The sequence below is a fragment of the Onychostoma macrolepis genome, chromosome 04 (assembly GCF_012432095.1).
Source record: "Onychostoma macrolepis isolate SWU-2019 chromosome 04, ASM1243209v1, whole genome shotgun sequence".
NCBI classification, from domain to species: domain Eukaryota; kingdom Metazoa; phylum Chordata; class Actinopteri; order Cypriniformes; family Cyprinidae; genus Onychostoma; species Onychostoma macrolepis.
Genome location: NC_081158.1, coordinates 24008649 through 24029415, shown reverse-complemented (window position 1 = coordinate 24029415; position 20767 = coordinate 24008649). Strand labels below are relative to the sequence as shown.

The following is a 20767-nucleotide window of genomic DNA, read 5'->3' as shown; positions in this document are numbered from 1 at the left end:
TAGCTTGTTTTGTTCAGTAAATAGTGAGATGAGTTGGATCGGTTTCTTTTATTGTGCAAAGTTTCTCTCCCCCCTCTTTGGAACATACAAAAGTTTATGAACTTCTTACAATGAACACCAAACCAACAGCTTTATGAGGATAAAAACCAGGTGTTTGTAATAATTAATATCATCGGAAAAAAAATCTACTGCATAAAACTGTAAAATAAGTTAACAAAAAGAAAAAACATTTTTTTTAAAAAGGTCTCATCTCAATACTTTCAAACTGCCCATAAAAATACACTGATCAATTTCAAAATGTTAAAAAAGGCAGCCTTTTCAGGCAACCGATATACATTCACACTGTTGCAGTGTGCTCATCTGACTCCAATCCAAATATCCACCGTGTGATTGGCTGGCACTGACTCATAAAAGTGCTTATTACATACATGGCCAACCCGACGGTTTGTGTACACAGCATCCAAGCAGTCTGCAGTTTTCAGCACATCTCTCTCAAAACGCCCACATTTCTTTTTACCTTCAGTAAGAAATGGTCACAAAGTGTTCTGTTAGATGGACAGGCAGCAGTGTTGCATCACAGCTCTTGTAGCCAGAGTTTTTTCTGAATGTCAGAACTGGCCACTGCAGCCTTGCCAACCCCCTGGTGTCACACAGGGGGCTGCCCGTTGTGCCTCAGCCCAGTATAGGGCCACAGAAGCTGCTGGATGGTCATCCAGGAGTCCCCAGTGCCCACAGGTGCTGCATCTACTGCAGGCTGTAACATCAGGCTTGCCAGCAGGGCCAGTAGAACAGCTAGAACTACAAGCAAGGCCAACCAAATCCAAATGCCCCTGGTGCCTCTGGAAACTGCAGGCCTCCCATCCATCAGACTGGGTGGAGCGTGATCTGTTGGGCTGGGGCTGGGACTGGGATGGAAAGTGAAAGAAATGTTTAAAAAGGAAAGTACAAGCATACCTTCAGCAGCAGGAAGCAAGGTGTTCTGTTATGCTAAATAGGGAAGGAGCAAGTAAAATGTTCATGTTATTGTAATGAGCTGCAGATGAACACTATATATCATTAGCCCAGAAACATACTCTGTACAAGCAGGCAAACGCAACAGTGTGGTTTCACTGTACATATTTAATATGCATTCCTTTGGAATCAATAACATACAAAATCAAGCTTGCATAGCCAGGATCACTGGCATACTTGTGTAGAATATGTTCTGAGCCCTATTTTCATTAGAAAATAGCAGGTCATAAAAAGCTCAAATGGTTTAAAAAAATAAATAAATATCATTCTGAATAGGTGAGACGGCTGAGGCGACCTGAAGACAAAACATTGAACATTTAGACTAGAGGAATGTGAAAAATGACAGCTGTTGCTGAAAGCAATGTTTGACAAAGTACATGATAAACAAGACATACAGGAATGTTTCAAGACAAACAGGAGGTCTGTGATAGACTGATATATATTGGTCGGGCAGAGTAGTTGGCCAATATATGACCCTTTTGAGGTCTGCCAATAACTGATTGGCTGATTAACAGAAGCAACCATTCTGCCCATTTTATTGCCTTTAATTTTTTTAATTACATACACACACATACCACTATTCAAAAGCATGGAGTCTGTAAGATTTTTATGTTTTTAAAAGCCTTATGCTCTCCAAGGCTACATTTATTTGATCTATAAAATACAGTAAATACAGTATTATAGTAAAATATTATTACAACTTTAAATAAGCATTTTTTTTATTTTAATACATTTTAAAATGTAATTTATTCCCGTCTTTGGTGTCACAAAATCCTCTACAAACCATTCTAACACGCTGATTTGACGCAATAAGAAAAATGTCTTATCAATATTAAAAACAGTTCTGTTGGAAACCTTGAAATATTATTATTTTTTTTTCAGTATTCTTTGAAGGAAAAGTCAAAAAGAACTGTCGTTTTTGTTGCATCCTTGCTGAATAAAAAAAAAAAAAAAAAAAAAAAGAAAAAAATTATCATTTCTTGACTCCAAACTTCTGAACAGTAGTATCTCTCAATCCTGCTCTCTATTTATCAGTCTACCACTTATCCGGTTTAAGAAAATCCCACAGAGAACATCCGAATAGCACACAACTGTGGGATCAGAGTACATTGCCAAATGCCCATACTGTCCACCAATGTGGGGTAAAATAGATTAAATAAAAAAAAAAAAAAAAATAAAAAATAGAACTTTGTCTTCTCTCTGAAACCACAGATGGGTTGCTTAGCTTGTTTGCTGCAAACCAAAGCAGAAGACATGCAGTGTGTCAGCACTGGTTTCATTTTTCCACTGAAGAAAAAAAGCAAAGTTGATGAACTTTGTGGGTGTCCATGTCCAAACAGAACATTACTTAAAGTTAGATTTTCTTAGCTTAGCTGCAGTAGCAAAAGGCAGCAACATTATCGACAGAAAACCCTTGATTTGTAGTAGATAATGCCTGAATGCTATAGCAGAGAATAATGGTAGGCGGGAGGTACACTGACGTCTTAGTTGGCATTATGAAGGAGGTGAGTTTAATGCCCAATTCTGTTATGCTATTCCTTCTTTCCTCTGGTTCCTCTTTCCTCTCCTCCTCCGAGTGAGAGTCTGTGTCACATCCATACCTGTGCAAAGTTCACACTTCAATGTTCACCATCTAAGTTCAAGGCCTCTGCTGTGGTTCTGCATGACATGATGCTTCGATGGCACATGCGCTTTATGGTTTTGGCATGAAATTCGTTCCAAAGATGAAAGGTACACAACAGATCTTCACGCGTGACCTTACCTATTCATCAGAGAGGGCTCGTCAATGTCGGCCCAAGTACCAGAGCTAATGAAGCGCTTTAGTGGTGGCCTCTTGGTTGCCATGTTCCTGTAAAGCGGTCGACACAAAACTATGACATCCTTTCTCGCACTGCAAAGACGTGCACACAATATTATAAAAACAACTGGCATGCGACTCCAATAAAGCATGGCGCTAGCAACGCCAAAGTCATGGGTTCCATTTCCAGAGAACCTACTGATAAGTGTATAATTGGAAATTGGTTGAATAAAGTGAATAAATCTTTTTCTGAAACGTTTTGGGTCACACTATCCCAATTTTTGGTGGACTAATACTGACAGACAGGGCAGCAGGTGCATTTTGTGGACCATGCAATCTCGAAACAGTACACTTACCATGGTGATCGGCGGGAGAGTCTCTCTACCTCAGTTTCCGCCATGTCTTTGGGCTGTGAATTAGAAACCACAGTTTAGTCCACTTCAGTTGGTCCACTTTTTAAACCAAAATCATCTCTGTAAGAAGAAACTGGACTCCTCACCATGTCAAAATGTGTCTGTCCTCCACTGCTGCGGGGAATAGTAGCTATACTAATGCGTCGGCTAGTGGTCTTAGGAGAGAACGCACAAAAAAAACAAAACAAACAACAAAAAAATCAGTCAAAATTAACTCAGCAAGCTGAATTCACGACCTTGAAGTCGTGCATTTTCTGCCTTAACTCACTTTGAAAATGTTTGCGGTTGACTGCTTCTTGATTCTAAAATCATCTGCAAATCACAAAAGAAAAGCCATGTGATTGAGTGAGTAATTTTATCACTGTTGTTTTTTTTTTTTTACAAGTATTTTTTATTTTTAACAATAATATCAACTTACCCCTTTCAGTGTGGGACCCAAAGGACCTCTCATTCAGCGTGAGGTTCTCTCTGAGCTCCAACAGCTCCGCATGCTCCTTGGTATACATCCTCCTCAAGTTCTCCACATGCTGAATCATCACCTCCACTGTTTTACCCACTCTGGTCTCCTACACATGCAAGGAAATTGAGAGGTAAACAAGCAGGCATCCTTGTTAACTTTGGCTTTAGAGGGCCATTTCAGCAGTCTGAAGAGCCCGAGTAAACACACAAACCTGATGAATGGCCCCAAGCATCTCTGAACGGCTGGACACTCTGGTCATGGATTGAATGAGGATTTCCAGGTTCTTCTGCAGACGATGGATGATCTCCATGGACTGGTTATCTTCCTCACATCGTGGAATCAGGGCCTATATAACAAAACACAGTGTTATATTCAAGCTACTTTTTCAAACAAACAGAGGAATTCAGGTCAAATTTTGGAAGAAATCTTCAGTAATTTTTTTTTTTGTAAAAATACATTGTCCTGAACAAAGTACTACTTCCTTGCATTGAGAAAATATACATTATCATGTATTTTTTTATTTTATGCCAACAGAAAGTGCACAAAATGACACTGACCTGCAGCAGACCTTTACAACTGTTCACTTCCTTCCGGACGTTCTCCTCAGCCAGGTCCCGCGAGCGTTCCTCCAGGCGTAGCCTCTTCTCCAGGGTGAACATGTCACATTTGAAGCCCAGAGAGAGCCGGTGGAACTCCGCCTATTAGGAGAGTACATGGTAAACACTCCAGAAACATCACTGAGAAAACGGATACACATTTGTAGATATTTCAGCTTATTCACTAGTTCACAATCTAATTCAGGTCCTTAACATCTTTATACCAATTCTGCAGAATTCTTTTTAATTATCAATTATTATGGAAATGTAGATGCATAACCCTGCCATTTCATATCAAGACAATCTATTATTATTATTATTATTTTCATTATCATCGGTCTATCAAATATAGTTACACTCTATTTTGAAATTGGACTGAATGGAGAAAAAAAAAAAAACACCTCACCTCTATCTCTTTGTCACTTGGCGACAGGCTGCAGATGAAATGCACATTTCAGATTAATGGGTACATGAAAATATCTAGTGAGTCATGTGAAGGCATGCTTGAATCAGATTCAAATTTATGGATATAAATTCAGTACACAAAGCATTATAACCTGTTCTTGTCATCTTTGGTGGAATCGCTGGCATTTTCAGAGATGACAGATGTGTCACCTAAGGGAGGAAGAGAAGACTGACATTGAGGAAACAAGCAAAACTAGATGAGAAAGAGAGACAGATAGGGAGAGAAGAGACCGTTTATCTACCTTCTTTTTCTGTAGCCACTGAAGGCTCGCCGTCCTCCTGAGCATTTTGCTCCTCAATGGCTTCCATACTGCTCATTTCCTGTAGGAAGACCATTTCTTTTTAAATTTACAACACAGGTATGTAAACTTCATCAGCACATTACAATGGTTTACACTGGGCATCAGATGGCATGTTATGAATGTTTACTAATAAAAACACAAACACAAATTTTGGCAAGGCAGGTAGGACCAGATTCTTCGGGCTTTTGTTGTATGTGTTTAGTTCATAGACTCTAGTGAAAGTGACTCTTACCTTCTTGAGCTTGTTCCTCAGAGTCAGCGGGTCTTTTTTGGAGCCTTGTGCAGCAGGGACTGTTGGAAGATTACCTTCACTGACAGTGGGGTCAAAGGTCATGTCCTTCACTTTTTCAGAGGGATTCTTCAATGAGTCAGCTGAGTTTGAATCAGATGTGACCACTGTCTTTTTGCTGTCTGACTTGTCTTTGTCTAAAAAGGAAAATAAAGAAAGAGACACTTAGAGAGCAACTTTGCTCCAAAACCTAGTGAGCTGCCAAGCAGACAAGGTGAGAGAAATGATTATGTAGACTTATTTAATTCACTACTAATAAATTGTATAATTAAAACAAATAATTTGGTGTAATAAATAAAAATGGATTTCCCCTAATGGGTGTGTGCTATACATTTTTTGGAGTAATGCACAGCTATCTTTAGCAGCATGCTAACAACAATCTCTGTTGGAATAAATTATGACTTAAGTCTCATGCACTGCTATTGGTAATGGCATACAAATTACGCACCGAAGGTAGGGTTATAAATCAGTTATTAATTTGCATTTTACTTAGGATGCTCCTTATGTACTGTAGGTTGCAGATAGCAATGCAGCTCACCAGAGTTATTATACTGTAGTATTTATTCATATTTTCAATTATCTTATATATATATATATATTTTTTTGTAAATATTTATCTTTAATTTATATTTATTTCATTTTTAGTAATTTTAGCCCTTCCATTTTTCATTTCAGTTAAGCTGCCAAAGCAATATTTCTAATTTTCATTTTAGTTGTCATCTTATATTTACATTTTATTTCAAACAACAAAAACTATTTGATAGTTTTAGTTAACAATGACAACACTGCAGATCTCTAGGTTTTAGAATTGAGCTACGGTTACTGATGACTAAAGGTCATTGCACACACTGAGTCCGAAATTTTCACACATCAAAAAAAAAAACAAACAAACAAAAAATACGACCTCACGTTGTGTCAATCACGTTTACACACTGCCTCCGAAACTTTCGTCCGTCATAAAAAAATTCGGATCAGGTTCGATTTTCTGCGTTTTCGCATCCATATCATGCATTTGGATAGGAAGGGATGAGGAATACGAAAAAAACGCACGAAAATTTCAGACTCGGTGTGCAATGACCTTAATGCTGAGGGTTTGTCACAATATCAAAATGTTAGTAACCAATAGCAATTCCAGTGAGACTGGATTTCTCACTATCAATTTCAAAACCATAGCAAAGGCCAAATTGCTATTGAACACACTCATTTAAAAAGTAAAATACGGATATAAATATTAACCAATTAAATTAGAACAATGGCATGCAGCCTTCAAGTTTTTTGTCAATTATGTACACGTTGCTTCAAGTCAGAAATGAAAACAAATAAAGGAACAACAGTTCCTGGTTTTCTCTTTTTCCTGTCAATATTGTTCATAGATTAATTTTAACGTAAAAAAAAAAGACATTGGCAAATCTGCATTTCCATTAATCAACTTCATTTTGTCAAAGAAGTGTATTCAACTGCAGTCATCAGAAGCAGTGCATTTGACATCCCTATTTCAAAGGTCAACAGGGAACGTCCTCAAGTGTATTTCCTCCTACCTGGTGAGTTCACCCCAGTTGATATCACCTCCGCCGCCTCTGGCATGGCCTCCTCTTCCTCTGCTACTGGCAACAAGGGACTCCTAAGCAAATAATTAACAATAATGTACAGCAACTCTTTAAGATACACACATTACAACACTAACACACTCAGTCCAGTAGCCCCTGTGTAATAAATACTTTCAAATAATCAGTTGCACAAAGAGGAAAAATACTCACTTGTCCGATTTTCCAGACACTTTAGAAAGCTGTCCCTCACTCAGTCTCTATAAGGAGACAACAGAATGACATTATGACCCAGTGACACACTCTCAACAGCAACGCATATACATTTGTGTAAATTACCTACATATGCAAATAAACAATCACACGCGCATGTATTTCCATACCTGTCCCATGACATGGCAGATGAAATATAAGAGCTATGCTCTTCTTTACAGAGAGAGAAGTGCTAGATACTTACATAATGTGTGTGAGAGCTCTACAGCTGGCAGAGAGAGAGAGAGGATGGTGAAGACAGGGAGAAAGAGGGAGTGACAGAAAGAGAGGGGGAGGGCTGGAGGGGGAGAGCACTTGTACTGGCAGAGTTCATTGAAGTGGGAGTGAAAAAGTGCTATACTTATTCCAAACATACTGATGAAAAACCACACACACACACAGCCTGAGCAACATATTTTATCACCAAGTTCAAAAAACACAAGGAAAATAACAATTAAACAACCAACAAATAACACCAAAAACAGTTGCAGGTCTGTTCCGATTGAGTCACAGTCACCAGGGAAGAAACAAATGCATGATTAATTGGTTAGTTGCACTTAGCAAAGTTAAGATAGCAAAATAAATAGGCTTATGAAAACCTTCCCATATTTTCTGTTGACGTCAAAGGCTGAGAGCCCAATCTGTCATTTGATAGAAGCTAGCCAAATTAGGCAGATCGCAAAATTTATTGCACTTGATGTCCAGTACAAAATATGGGTACTAAACCAGTTAAGCATTACGATTTTTCGTGTTTTTAAAACAAGTCTGCATGTATTTGATCAAAAATACAGCAAAAACTGTAGTAATATTGTGAAATATTACCACAATTTAAAATATTTTTTTCTATTTGAATATATTTAGGGCCCGAGCACCGATGGTGTGAGGACCCTATTGGAATTGCTCCATTTCTTATTTAAAATGTAATTTATTCCTGTGATCCAAACCTGACTTTATTTCAGTAACCATTATTCCAGTCCTCAGTGTTACTTGATACTTCAGAAACCATTCTAATATGCTGATTTGGTGTTCAAGACACATTCTTTTTATTATCAATGTTGAAAACAGTTGTGCTTCTTAATATTTAATATTAATAATGTCTTAGATGAATAAAAAATTTAAAATGAACAGCATTCATTTGAAATAGAAATTATAGATGCATTTGCTGTCACTTTTCCTTTTGATAAATTGAATGCATCATTGCTGAATGTTTTATATATATCTCTAGTAATATGCTACGTACTGTATTAACACTGCCCACTCCCTATGAATTGAAGTGCAGAAAAGCCCTCAGATGAAGTGCAATTTATTTTGGTTGCACTCCAAGTTCACCTGAATATCTCCCATCTTTTTATAAGTTAACAACGTTCACGAGAGAGAGTCAACAATAGGGCAATTATCACAGTGCATATGTCAGAATAACCCTTGGCTTCACAGATTAATAAAACAGTTAATACCTGATTCTGGACAAACAAACGGCCAAATTCCACTTACAAAACCAGGCTGTCAGATGTCAGGTGCTTATATAATGTTGCAAAGCAGCACAAAGCAATTCTAAACAACAGCGAAAGTCCAGGCACATCACATCGATAAGAGGGTAGGCACGTCCTCTCATGAGCAGTCATTCCTGCTTACCGCCATCCAGAACTCTCTAAAACGGCCAACTGCAGGCTTCTCTTTACGGCACAACAGAACAGACAGCTACTCTCTCACTACACAGGGCCACCAAACAGGAAGCTTTTTGTAAAAGAACATGACAAGAGAGAAGGGCAGAACTAGAAAGAAACAGAAACAAAAAAGGGGAAGAGGAAGAAATGGCAAGCGGTGCTACAAACGCAACAAGCTTCCCTTTGGTTTCCTCAGCTTCCTCAAACTGACCTGCGAATCACTCATGTCAGCTGTGGCGGCCGCACGCTCTCCCTCAGATCCTCCGTTTGCGGCAGTGGGCTGCTGGGTCCTGACCCACGAGGAAAGAGAAAGTTTGTCACTATATTGGTTTGTTTTTCTGATGTTTCAGGATGCAGCTGCTCTCAGTAAGTGCAACGATGGTTTGTGTGCTCCAGCAGAGCATGGATGGGGCGTCTGTCCGAGCCTGGCCACACAGGTGCATGGTAAGCATGCAAAGCGAGGCTCTGTCAGTAGTAATAACTCCTTAATATGTCTACACAAAACAGCCCAACACAGGAAGAGATGACACACATTTGACTAGCAAATGTGATCTTTGGGTGTGTGGTAGGCATTTCGAATGAAAGTAGACCATAATTTATTTTCGGTGATCATTAACTAGCACTTTATATCAGTAAGCCAGAGAAAATCCAAAAGCAAATGCTGATATATGGAAATTATACCTTGCTGTAATGGAATCACCAACTTCAGGCTGGCCCGCAGAGGGAGATACCATCTCGGAGTTCACAAGGGAGGAAGGTTCAGTAGATGAAATAAGGTCTTTGACTGAGGTCACCTGTTCACGGGGCATCTCGGAGCTCAAAGATGCATCTGGTGAGTGAGTGGGGAGGTGTGTTCAGACACAAAGAGAGATTAAATAAATTCACATTGAAATAAAACATTTCATAACAGGAACATTTAAACTCTAATTGTGTGTTATGAAAAGCATCTTATATTCAACTGAGAAATTAAATGTATTTTAGTCTAGTACTGTATGTTACTAAAACATTAAGCAGAGAAGGACAGTGAGAGGAAGAGCTTTTACCAGCACACTGACTGTGGGTGTGAGGCAGAGGAGCAGCCTGCTCGTGGGCGTCCTCAGGCCCAGTGCATTCTGGGAGTCTGTCTTCCTCCTGCAGTGGCCAGGAAAAGATTCAGAAGGGCAGCATAAAATGAACCTCTACTCTGCCAGAGAAAACGTCTCCCCAAAGACGACATATTGGCTACTTTTGAATGATGATTGGGCGCAAATCCACACTTCAGACATTTGCAATGCAAATGGTGGCAAGTTCATTCAGGTGTGATGTGCAATACCCTCTCAATGCGTGTTTGTGTGTACACTGGTTCTAAGGGTCATCCAAATTCCCGCTAGCATTCAGGAAGTTGCATTCTCTAGTAAAACTACCAACCTGGTAGAGTCACATGGATCCACCGACCAAGCCAAACATTAAATTTCCATGACAACAAAAAGAACAATGTGGCTTGGCATGCCTAACACATGACAAGGTCACTAAAATATGTGTTTTTGAATTTCATGGTCAGCCACTCTGAAACTTCACTATATCAATGTGCATAAAACAGTTGCTTGTGCATCACTGCATCATGAGATAGACCACAAGAATGATAACATTTACACAATTATTAATTGATTTGTTATCCGATTGAGAGGTATGACGGGAAATTAAGATAAGAGAGACTGAAACATACCTTTAGAGCTGTGCAATGCCTCTGCATTCCTCCCTCACCCACAAACAGAGTTCCTGAAATAGAGAGGAAAAAAAGTCACGAAATGCAATATAAAGCAAAGCAGTATATTCAACAAGCATAAGAAAGGGATTCACCTATGAGGTTTAACTAATATTAAAATTCTATACTATTTTGTGAAAAATTTAAGATATTTTAAAATCAATTATTATAAAAGTGAATAGCAGCTGTTTGTACTGTACATTTTAACATTTCACATTTAAAGCAAACTAAATATCAGCCAATAACCAATATGGTACCAATATACTGTGCATTCCATAATGTGTTAATTGTAAAACAAAGCCTAAATAGCTTAGCCTAGGTATTGTTAACCAAACATTTCAGAAGCAGAAAAAAAATAACTACATTTTCATGAAAGATTACAAACATTAACATTTTAGAAGTTTTCATAGATATAAAAAAAAAAAAAAATCTGCCTATTCGCACTTTGCATTTAATTTTTTTTTTTAATGCCTCAGTGTCATGTCCAGTTGTTATGATCACACAATGGAGCTTAAGTGACAAGCCTCTGGTGTTATTGGCAGTCATGCGGTCAAGGATGGGGACAGAGGATAAAGATTAACCTAACATACTGACCAAAGATGGCAGAACAATGGTGGAAGGAAAGCCAAAAAAGGTTTGAAGCTAGAATGACCCTGCTTTTCCAGCTTGCGTTTAAGCTTCAGGGATGGCTGCCTGCCCTGTGCCACTAAAGGTTAAGGAAGGATTATATGGCCTGAGGAATCTGACACAGACCAGTTGTCCTCTAGGTGTGACCATTTACACCAGACAACTTCATCTCAAATCGCACACCTCCATTAAACCTAAAACAAGATTTATTCACATCCAAAAAAGGTTCTTCTTTAGAGAGGAAAAACGCACCATTTAAGCTAGTTCTTCCATTTTACCATTTATAAAACCTTCTCCATCTTGCAATTTCAGACACTAACTTTGAAACTTCTTCAGAATCTTGTTTGCAATCTAAGCTGAATTCCACTATGGAAAAATAAGCCTTACTAAATCAATTAATTTCTCACCTTGTGATTCTCCGTCAGTGGTGTCGCCCGGTAGAGGCGTCTGAGAGAGGGTGGAGTCTTTCTGTAGCTCCTTGGTCTCTACTCCAGAATCCTGTGTTGCTTTACCTTCTCCCTCAGTCCTTTCTGTGATCTTCTCCTTGTCCCTCAGAGTCTCTGTGTGTTCCACCTCCTCCTCTTCCTCCTGTTTCAGGGCCTGTAGTTCCTCTTCATCACAACAGAGCTCCTGAAGCATCTCCTGGTCAGGCCTGAGCTCTTGTAAAGGTGGAGACTCAGACAATACATATTCTTCATCCCATTCAAGAGAGGGGCCATCCAGCTCTTCCACAACCTGAAGGTACACAATCACACCAGTCACATGTCAACAGTCGGTGACAGCAGCTTTACATAAACACTATATTAAAGGTATATGGGCTTCCCCAGCTGACTTCTACTGTAGTTCTTCAAAAGTTTACAGCAGCTCTACATAAACACTATATTAAAAGTTTATGGGCTTCCCCTGCTAACTACTAGTTTTTCAAGAGCTTTCTTCATTTACTTGAACATTTTTGGCAAGCTTTTGGAGATTTTAGAACAATATGCATAGTAATATATACAAATAAATTGAATAGGAAAATAATAAAAGTGAATCAAACTTAGACATGAGCAAAGTTCTGAACATAAGAACATTGTGGGGTAATCGGTCAACGGCGTCTAATCTCTAGAGATGAGTTCAAGATGAAGTCAAGTTTCAAACTGGCTCACAAACCACACTTGCCTCCTACACACACATAGCTCTCAGCATCTTGTAATGAGACTGTAAAAGTATCCATCTGTGATCTGCAGAAGCTCACAAAAATCTTTATTTCTGTTTTGCCAAGGGGTGAATCTAAATCTGTCATGAGTTTTAAAGCCCACATATGCTGAAGCATGTGCAGGCAGTGAAAGCGAGTGTTTAGCGAGGTTCAGTACCTGCTGTAGGTGATCCGGTGTTTGGCTACTGGCCTCTCTGTTGTCCAGCGGAGCCTTTAGCTGGTCAAGTTCCTCTCGCAACTGCTGCTTTTGATTCTCCTGCTCTTGTACCCTAAAATTTTAAACGGAAACCACTGAACTCACAAAATTCTAAAAGACAGTTTCTCTCCGCCTAAAACTTTTGAGCAAACTCGCTATAACACAACTTGTACAAAAGGTGAATGCGAATTGATTCACTGATGAATTGTGATTTTTTTTTTTTTTCCTCCCCCAAATGACTCAGAATAGATAAATCTACAACAACAATCATTCTGGTTATTGAAAAGCATTACACATGAGACAACACCCCTGCACTGTTGATAAAAATCTGAAATACATCAAGAATCGGATCATGACTTCAATCAAAACCTATTAGTGGGGTACCTGAAGATTTACACAGAACACACATTCTAACAAACTCAATCCTCATACATCCTCAGCAGATATATGAACTGTTCACAAGTGCTACAAAAGCAAAAGTTGGACATACTATACCCAATCCGCAGGCCCAAGCAATGTCCCATTGCGCCTTCACCCAAATCTTAAAGCACCACTGGACGTTGAAACCCCTTAACTTCCCTGGCTTCTCTCAACAGCCTTTGCCTTTTATCTACGAGTACCGTAGCCTTGAAAACAGTGTTATGTCAGATTAGAGACACCTCTTCAGTGAACCAAAAACAGCTTGAGGGGGTCAACCGGAACAGCCCCTTGACAAATGCTTCTAGAGACATTCGCACAAACATGGACTAAATTGGTAAGGCCTCTCCCCATAATCCTTCCACTGCTTTGAAAGGAGTGACATTTTAAAATTAATATACTCTTGTTTAAAAAAAAAATGTATTAATAAAAAGTATGGCCATGCTTACTACCAATATCTACAACTAAGATCAAACTCTAACTTAAGTTACTATGTTTAAATAAATGTAATTTATAAAATACCACAAGTATCTGGATACATGAATATGACAGAAATAATCGTGAAAAGGTTTCTACTAGCAACATATAAAAATAGCGAGTAGTGTAGCGATGTATAAAGCACCTAGCACATTGGTCTCAAATTCAATTCCTGGAGGGCCACAGCTCTGCACAGTTTAGCTCCAACCCTTATCAAACACACTTGATCCAGCTAATCAAGGTCTTCAGGATTACTAGAAACTTCCAAGCAGGAGTGATTTGGAGCTGGTTGGAGATAAACTCTGCAGAGCTGTGGCCCTCCAGGAATTGAGTTTTAGACCACTGACCTAGCAGCTTTCTGTTAGTCAAATCCACAAATTTGCAAGACCTCACATGAAATTCCTAAATACGTATATATATTCCTAATGAAGTGGATTTCAACCTTGAAAATTCATAACACAATGGTAAATGTGACTGGAAAATGGAGAACAGCCATCAAAAATCATAAAATAACATCTCTGCTACCATATCAGTCCACCTACTTGACAGACAGGTGCAGGATCTCAGTACGAGAACGTCGCATGTTGCTTGCCATCTTTAGAAGCTCTCTCCAGAGAGTCTGTATACTGGTCCAACTGCTCCAGACTGCGGGTCCAGTCACTCCTCCTCTGCTCGAGCTGCACCTCCAAGCCCTGTCAGAGTTCACAAGATCAACAATGAGGCTCAATGAGTAAATACAACACACAGTGCACCAGTAAGTTATTAATACCAGCTAAATCTTACTGAATGCGATAAGATCAAAAAGTTTAAATCAAACACTATCTTAAGGAGAGTCACAGAGTTACTCTGACCCGACACACTGCCCCTGTCCATCGTGGGAATTGGAGTGGGAGAAATATTGGCCTGTATAGTTTACCACCGGGGAAGACCGCACGTACTGATGCGGTCCACTGAATACACACAATAAGAGTGACCATGTTCAGCCAGGCAGTTATGCAATGTGGTAGATAAAAGTTCAAATAAGGGGAGAGGAGTTCTTATATAATTTTTAAATGCCCATGTGTGTAATTTTATCATAATTGGTTATTTACATATGTGCAAAAATGTGCATAACTGTTGATTGATACTTTAGGATTTGACTTGGTTGAAGAAACTCTCTTACCTGTATCTTGAGGTCAGCATTGATCTCCTGAGTTTCACTGTTCTCTGTAAGGCCTCTGAATGCTGTGAGACAGGTGATGCCATCTTCCTCAAACTCCCTTTTCTGGAACAATTCATGTTTGACACACTTGTGAATGCTAAAACATTATGGACCAGCATCATACAAAACCAGCATTCAGGTGTCTAAAGATGGAAAGCTGGCAAAATTAACATCAGACTATCTGTACAGACGAATTTTGCTAAAAACTGTGAGTGTGATGGCTGGTTAGTTAGTTACCAGTCTGCTGATCAGAGTTTTAAACTCCAGAGAAAGCTGCTCTGGAGTCGGACCTTGAAGGAGCAGAAGAACCTCCCGATCTAGAGTCTCATCCAAAGAAGATGCAAAACAAACAGAGGAGGACAGATGCTCCAAACCCTAAAAACACACAAACATGCATAATGTATGATAATGTTTAAGCAATGTAAAACCAATTTCTAATCAATATTTTATAATATTATAACATTTACAATATTTTAAATATATTTTATAAATAAATACATTATATATTTTGTATTTATACTTATTTGTAGATAGATGGATAGATTGATAGACAGACAGACAGACAGACTACACACACACTTAAACATACATATTTATACTTTATTAGGTACACCAGTTCAACTGATTGGAAACGCAAATATCTAAATCGACCTATCACATGGCAGCAACTTGTTGCATTCATGCATATAGGCATGGTCAAGACGATCTGCTGAAGTTTACAACATGCACCAAAATGGTGAAGGAAGGTGTTTCACAGTAAGTGATTTTGAATGTGCTGTGGATGTTGGTGCAAAACAGGCTGGTCTAAGTATTTCTGAAACTCTTGATCTACTGGGACTTTCACGCACAATCATCTCTATGGTTTACAGAGAATGGTCAAAAAGAGAGAAATATCCAGTGAGCAGCAGTTCTGTGGAAAAATGTCTTTTTGATGCAAGAGGTTAGAGGAAAATGGCCAGACTGGTTCAAGCTGATAGAAAGGCAATAGTAACTCAAACAACCACTCGTTACAACTGAGGTATGCAGAAGATTATCTTTGAAAGCCCAACACGCTGAACCTTTAAGAAGATGGGCTGTAGTGGCAAAAGATTACACTGGGTGCTACTCCAGTCAGCAAAGAACAGGAAACTGAGGCTACAATTTGCACAAACTCACCAAAATTGGACAACAGATTAAATGAGTCTCGATTTCTGCTATGACATTCAGGTGGTAGGGTCATAATTTGGCATAAACATGAAAGCATGGATCCATCCTGCTATGTATCAACAGTTCAGGTTGCTGGTGATGTAATGGTGTGGGAGATATGTGACCCTGGACGACGAAACCAGTCTTAAGTGTCAATTTTTCAAAATTGAGATTTATACATTTTATATAAGCTTTCCATTGATGTATGGTTTGTTAGGATCGGACAATATTTGGCCGAGATACAAATATTTGAAAATCTGGAATCTGATGGTGCAAAAAAATCATTATTGAGAAAAATCGCCTTTAAAATTGTCTAAATGAAGATCTTAGCAATGCATATTACTAATCAAAAATTAAGTTTTGATACATTTAAGGCAAGAAATTTACAAAATATCTTCATGGAACATGATCTTTACTTAATATCCTAATGATTTTTGGCATAAAAGAAAAATCGATAATTTTGACCCATACAATATATTTTTGGCTATTGCTACAAATATACCCCAGCGACTTAAGACTGGTTTTGTGGTCCAGGGTCACATATATTCTTGGCACAATTTGTGCCCTTTAGTACCAATTGGGCATTATTTAAATGCCACAGCCTGCCTGAGTATTGCTGCTAACCATGTCCATCCCTTTATGACCACAGTGTACCTATCTTGTGATGGTTAATTCCAGCAGGATAACATGCCATGTCACAAAGCTCAAATCATCTCAAACCGGTTTCTTGAACATGTCAATGATTTCAATATACTCAAATGGTGTCCAGAATCACCAGATCTCAATCCAATAGTTTGGTATGGGGTGGAAAAGGAGATTCACATCATGGATGCGTAGCCGAACAAATCTGCAGCAACTGTGTGATTCCATGAAGAATTAAGGTAGTTTTGAAGGCAAAAGCAGGCCCAACCCTAAGTATACCTAGTATGTAGTTATCACCAGCTACGACGATGGAATCTCCCATCAAAAAAAAAGAAGTGAAATAAAGCACATGTAGTCAGGCTCATTGTAATGCCTAAAGTTTGATGTAAAGGGTGTGGATTACTGAGTGCACTCTATGGCAGTGGAGTGGGAGAGAGAGTGGGCGGACAGAGAACAGCACATGAGTGTTGGTGGGAGTGGAGAGAAAGAGACACTCCAAATCATGGACGGGACAAAGACAGACGAGTGAATTGCAAACACAAAACACACTGCAAACCTCCAGGGGATTCTGTGCCAGAGCCAACTCCGTCTGAAGAGAACCTGAACTCATCTGATTTAGTCTGTAGGCCACAGAGAGAGAGAGACCTGGGCTGCAAACACATACATACACAGTTAAAAGAACACGTGAAGTAATTTCTGATGTTTGTGCAAGTATTACGCTTCCCATTAATAAGGTCAGTTAATCAGCTAATATTTTCATTGCTGTATTAAGTACATTACATAGAGCTCTTACATTGTCATATCAGGCTGCATCATCTGCATTTGACTCTCCAGTTTGTTCTTGTCCGCTCTCAACAGCTGAAGCAAGCAAAATTAACATACACAATTAAACACTCTGGAGTAAATTTAACTTATTCCACGGTTACCACATGTACACTTGCTTATCTACAATAATTTTTCAGGCTTTAGTCCCTAGAAAATTTGCGTGTAGAACTTTCTTACACCACTGATTCAGCATTCTGAGTGAGAGTGTGAAAGTTGTCTGCTGTGGCTCTCAGCCAAATACAGGTGCTGGTCATATAATTAGAATATCATCAAAAAGTTGATTTATTTCACTAATTCCATTCAAAAAGTGAAACTTGTATATTATATTCATTCATTACACACAGACTGATATATTTCAATATGATGTATGATGTATATGATGTACAGGGCTTAAAGTGAAAAAAAATCCTGAGCCTGAACTTTCTGTGGCTCAACCAGGACTTTTACCAAGCCAGTTTTTTCTATTAACCAATTCTATGAGCAACAGCACAGTCATATTTTCAACGCATTAACAACTATTGTGCCAAAATAATTTAAACTTTTGCAGTACTAGGCTTACTGTGTCAAGAAAATAACATAACATGAATGTTTGTGCCAAAATTTATTGAATTGCTAGCTTTGAAACATGTTAATGACATAGTGCATTTACCATTGGTTTCTTTGTAATGTGCAAACAGCATAAAGTGCACTCAACATTGCTCACTCTGAAATAAGCAAACATTCTTAGGTGCTTTTACCAAAACAGAAAACTTTGCCAACTTAAATAGAAATTTGTATTAGTTAGAGAACATAAAACCCGCCCTCCTCTCTAGCAATTGGCTAAGACAACCTAATATCATGCTCCCATTGGCTGTGACAGCTGTGCGCGCTGACTCTTGAATCAAGGTGATAGGTTGAAGGGGACCGGTATGTTATTCAAGTCAGATTAGTGCCTGTTCACATATCGCGTCATTTGTGCGCTCAAATTTGTTATTTCAAATGTAGCCGCGCGGTATGCGCGCTCATAATGGAAGCGACGCGCTCGTTTTTTCCAAGCGCGTCTGCGCCGAAAGTGCCTCCGACTGTAATTTGCAGCCTGATAAGTACATTTTGTCTGCGCCGGAGGCCGGACCTGCCCTCAAGCCTACTACTTTAAGCCCTGGATGTATCTCAAAATATTAGAATATTTACATTTGAGTTTGAATAAATGACCATCCCTACAGTATAAATTCTGGGTATCTCTTGTTCTTTGAAACCACAATAATGGGGAAGACTGCTGACTTGGCAATGATCCAGAAGACGAACATTGACACCCTCCACAAAGAGGGTAAGTCACAGAAGGTCATTACTGAAAGGTGTGGCTGTTTACAGAGTGCTGTATCAAAGCATATTAAATGCAAAGTTGACTGGAAGGAAGAATTTGGGTAGGAAAAGGTACACAAGCAACAGGGATGACCGCAAGCTTGAGAATACAGTCAAGCAAAGCCGATTCAAACACTTGTGAGAGCTTCACAAGGAGAGAACTGAAGCTGGAGTCAGTGCATCAAGAGTCACCACGCTCAGACGTCTTCAGGAAAAGGGTTACCAAGCCACTTCTAAACCAGAGACAACGTCAGAAGCGTCTTACCTGGGCTGTGGAGAAAAAGAACTGGACTGTTGCTCAGTGTTCCAAAGTCCTCTTTTCAGATGAAAGTAAATTTTACATTTCATTTGGAAATCAAGGTCCCAGAGTCTGAAGGAAGAGTGGAGAGGCACAGAATCCATGTTGCTTGAAGTCCAGTGTGAAGTTTCCACAGTCAGTGATGATTTGGGCTGCCACGTCATCTGCTGGTGTTGGTCCACTGTGTTTTCTGATGTCCACAGTCAACACAGCCGTATACCAGGAAATTTTAGAGCACTTCATGCTTCCTTCTGTTGACAAGCTTTATGGAGATGCTGATTTCATTTTCCAGCAGGACTTGGCACCTGCCCACACTGCCAAAGGTACCAAAAGCTGGTTCAATGACCATAGTGTTACTGTGCTTGATTGGCCAGCAAACTCGCCTGACCTGAACCCCATAGAGAATCTATGAGGTATTGTCAAGAGGAAGATGAGAGACACCAGACCCAACAATGCAGATGAGCTGAAGGCCACTATCAGAGCAACCTGGGCTCTCATAACACCTGAGCAGTGCCACAGACTGATCGACTCCATGCCACGCCGCATTGCTGCAGTAATTCAGGCAAAAGCAGCCCCAACTAAGTATTGAGTGCTGTACATGCTCATACTTTTCATTTTCATACTTTTCAGTTGGCCAAGATTTCTAAAAATCCTTTCTTTGTATTGGTCTTAAGTACTATTCTAATATTTTGAGATACTGATTTTTGACTTTCATGAGCTGTAAGCTCTAATCATCAAAATTAAAAGAAATAAACATTTGAAATATATCAGTCTGTGTGTAATGAATGAATATAATATACAAGTTTCACTTTTTGAATGGAATTCGTGAAATAAATCAACTTTTTGATGATATTCTAATTATATGACCAGCACCTGTACATGATTTGCCACATTATTATACACTGCTATGGTATTTTCTCATAGACAGTGATCACATTTATATTTCTGAATTTCCAAAGAAACATATACACTATTATTCAAAAGTTGGGGGTCGTAAGACTTTGTTTTTGAAAAACGGTAAAATCATGAAATATTTAAAATAAACGTTTTTAAAGCCTTACAAACTTAAACATTTGGTTTTCTGTGATGGATTTTAAATTGCTGTTGCAAATTTTGCTTATTTGGTACACAAATACTGTCACCAAGTTGGTAAGCAGATTGCAAAAATAGCTTATGGTAGTCTTGGAAGCATCAGCTAAAAACAAATCAGAAATGTTTAATGAAATATTTCTATAAAATATAAAAAAAAAATGTACTGGTATAAAAAAAAAAAAAAAAAAGAAGTGATTTCCCTTTTGTGAAATCACAGATACTTGTCTGCCAAAGGATAAATCTTTACTGTTGAGTTCTTTGTAGTAGGCTGTATGGCTCTTTGAAGATCTGTTTATGTGAAACTTTAACAGTTTGGACAGACATGGCAATATGATATCTAAATAAAATGTGGTCACCCTGGAACAACTTAACAGCCAAGCAGTTTTAGAAAAGCAGCATTAAAAACAGCACTGTGGTAAAAATGACAGATTACTGATATTAGAGACGAAGAGAGAAAAAGAGAATTGGAGTTCACCTCTGTAACTGAGGAATACTCCACAATGGCCACCTTCAGTTCATCTATCTGTTTATTTTTCTGGAGAAGAAAAAGGGCAGTTTCTGTTATGATACTGGACAAATATAATTTAACATGATTGCAGTCTCTATAAACATACCAAATGAATAATGATAACACTGAATGATTTTAGTAATGACTAAAGAAAAGCTCAATTCTTCTGTAAAGTTTTATAAACAACTCGATTTTATTTGTCTAAGTTTTCATATCAAATCA

At 38.7% G+C, this 20767-nt stretch overlaps 1 protein-coding gene across 1 annotated transcript in view; it reads right to left on the bottom strand.

Moving 5' to 3' along the window:
• Positions 1-24: 24 nt before the first annotated feature.
• The window catches only part of LOC131539276 (inositol 1,4,5-triphosphate receptor associated 2-like), a 31702-nt gene continuing 10959 nt past the window's right edge, over positions 25-20767 (bottom strand). The window contains 27 exon segments of the mRNA XM_058773737.1: positions 25-905; positions 2774-2860; positions 3166-3218; positions 3309-3377; positions 3491-3534; positions 3641-3788; positions 3894-4028; positions 4240-4380; positions 4685-4712; positions 4836-4893; positions 4986-5064; positions 5278-5471; positions 6873-6955; positions 7092-7138; positions 9006-9084; positions 9476-9623; positions 9838-9925; positions 10500-10552; positions 11573-11900; positions 12521-12632; positions 13996-14064; positions 14066-14145; positions 14616-14717; positions 14892-15029; positions 17038-17131; positions 17275-17339; positions 20513-20572. Coding sequence (XP_058629720.1) covers positions 647-905; positions 2774-2860; positions 3166-3218; positions 3309-3377; positions 3491-3534; positions 3641-3788; positions 3894-4028; positions 4240-4380; positions 4685-4712; positions 4836-4893; positions 4986-5064; positions 5278-5471; positions 6873-6955; positions 7092-7138; positions 9006-9084; positions 9476-9623; positions 9838-9925; positions 10500-10552; positions 11573-11900; positions 12521-12632; positions 13996-14064; positions 14066-14145; positions 14616-14717; positions 14892-15029; positions 17038-17131; positions 17275-17339; positions 20513-20572 — 2841 coding nt within the window. The 3' untranslated portion in view covers positions 25-646.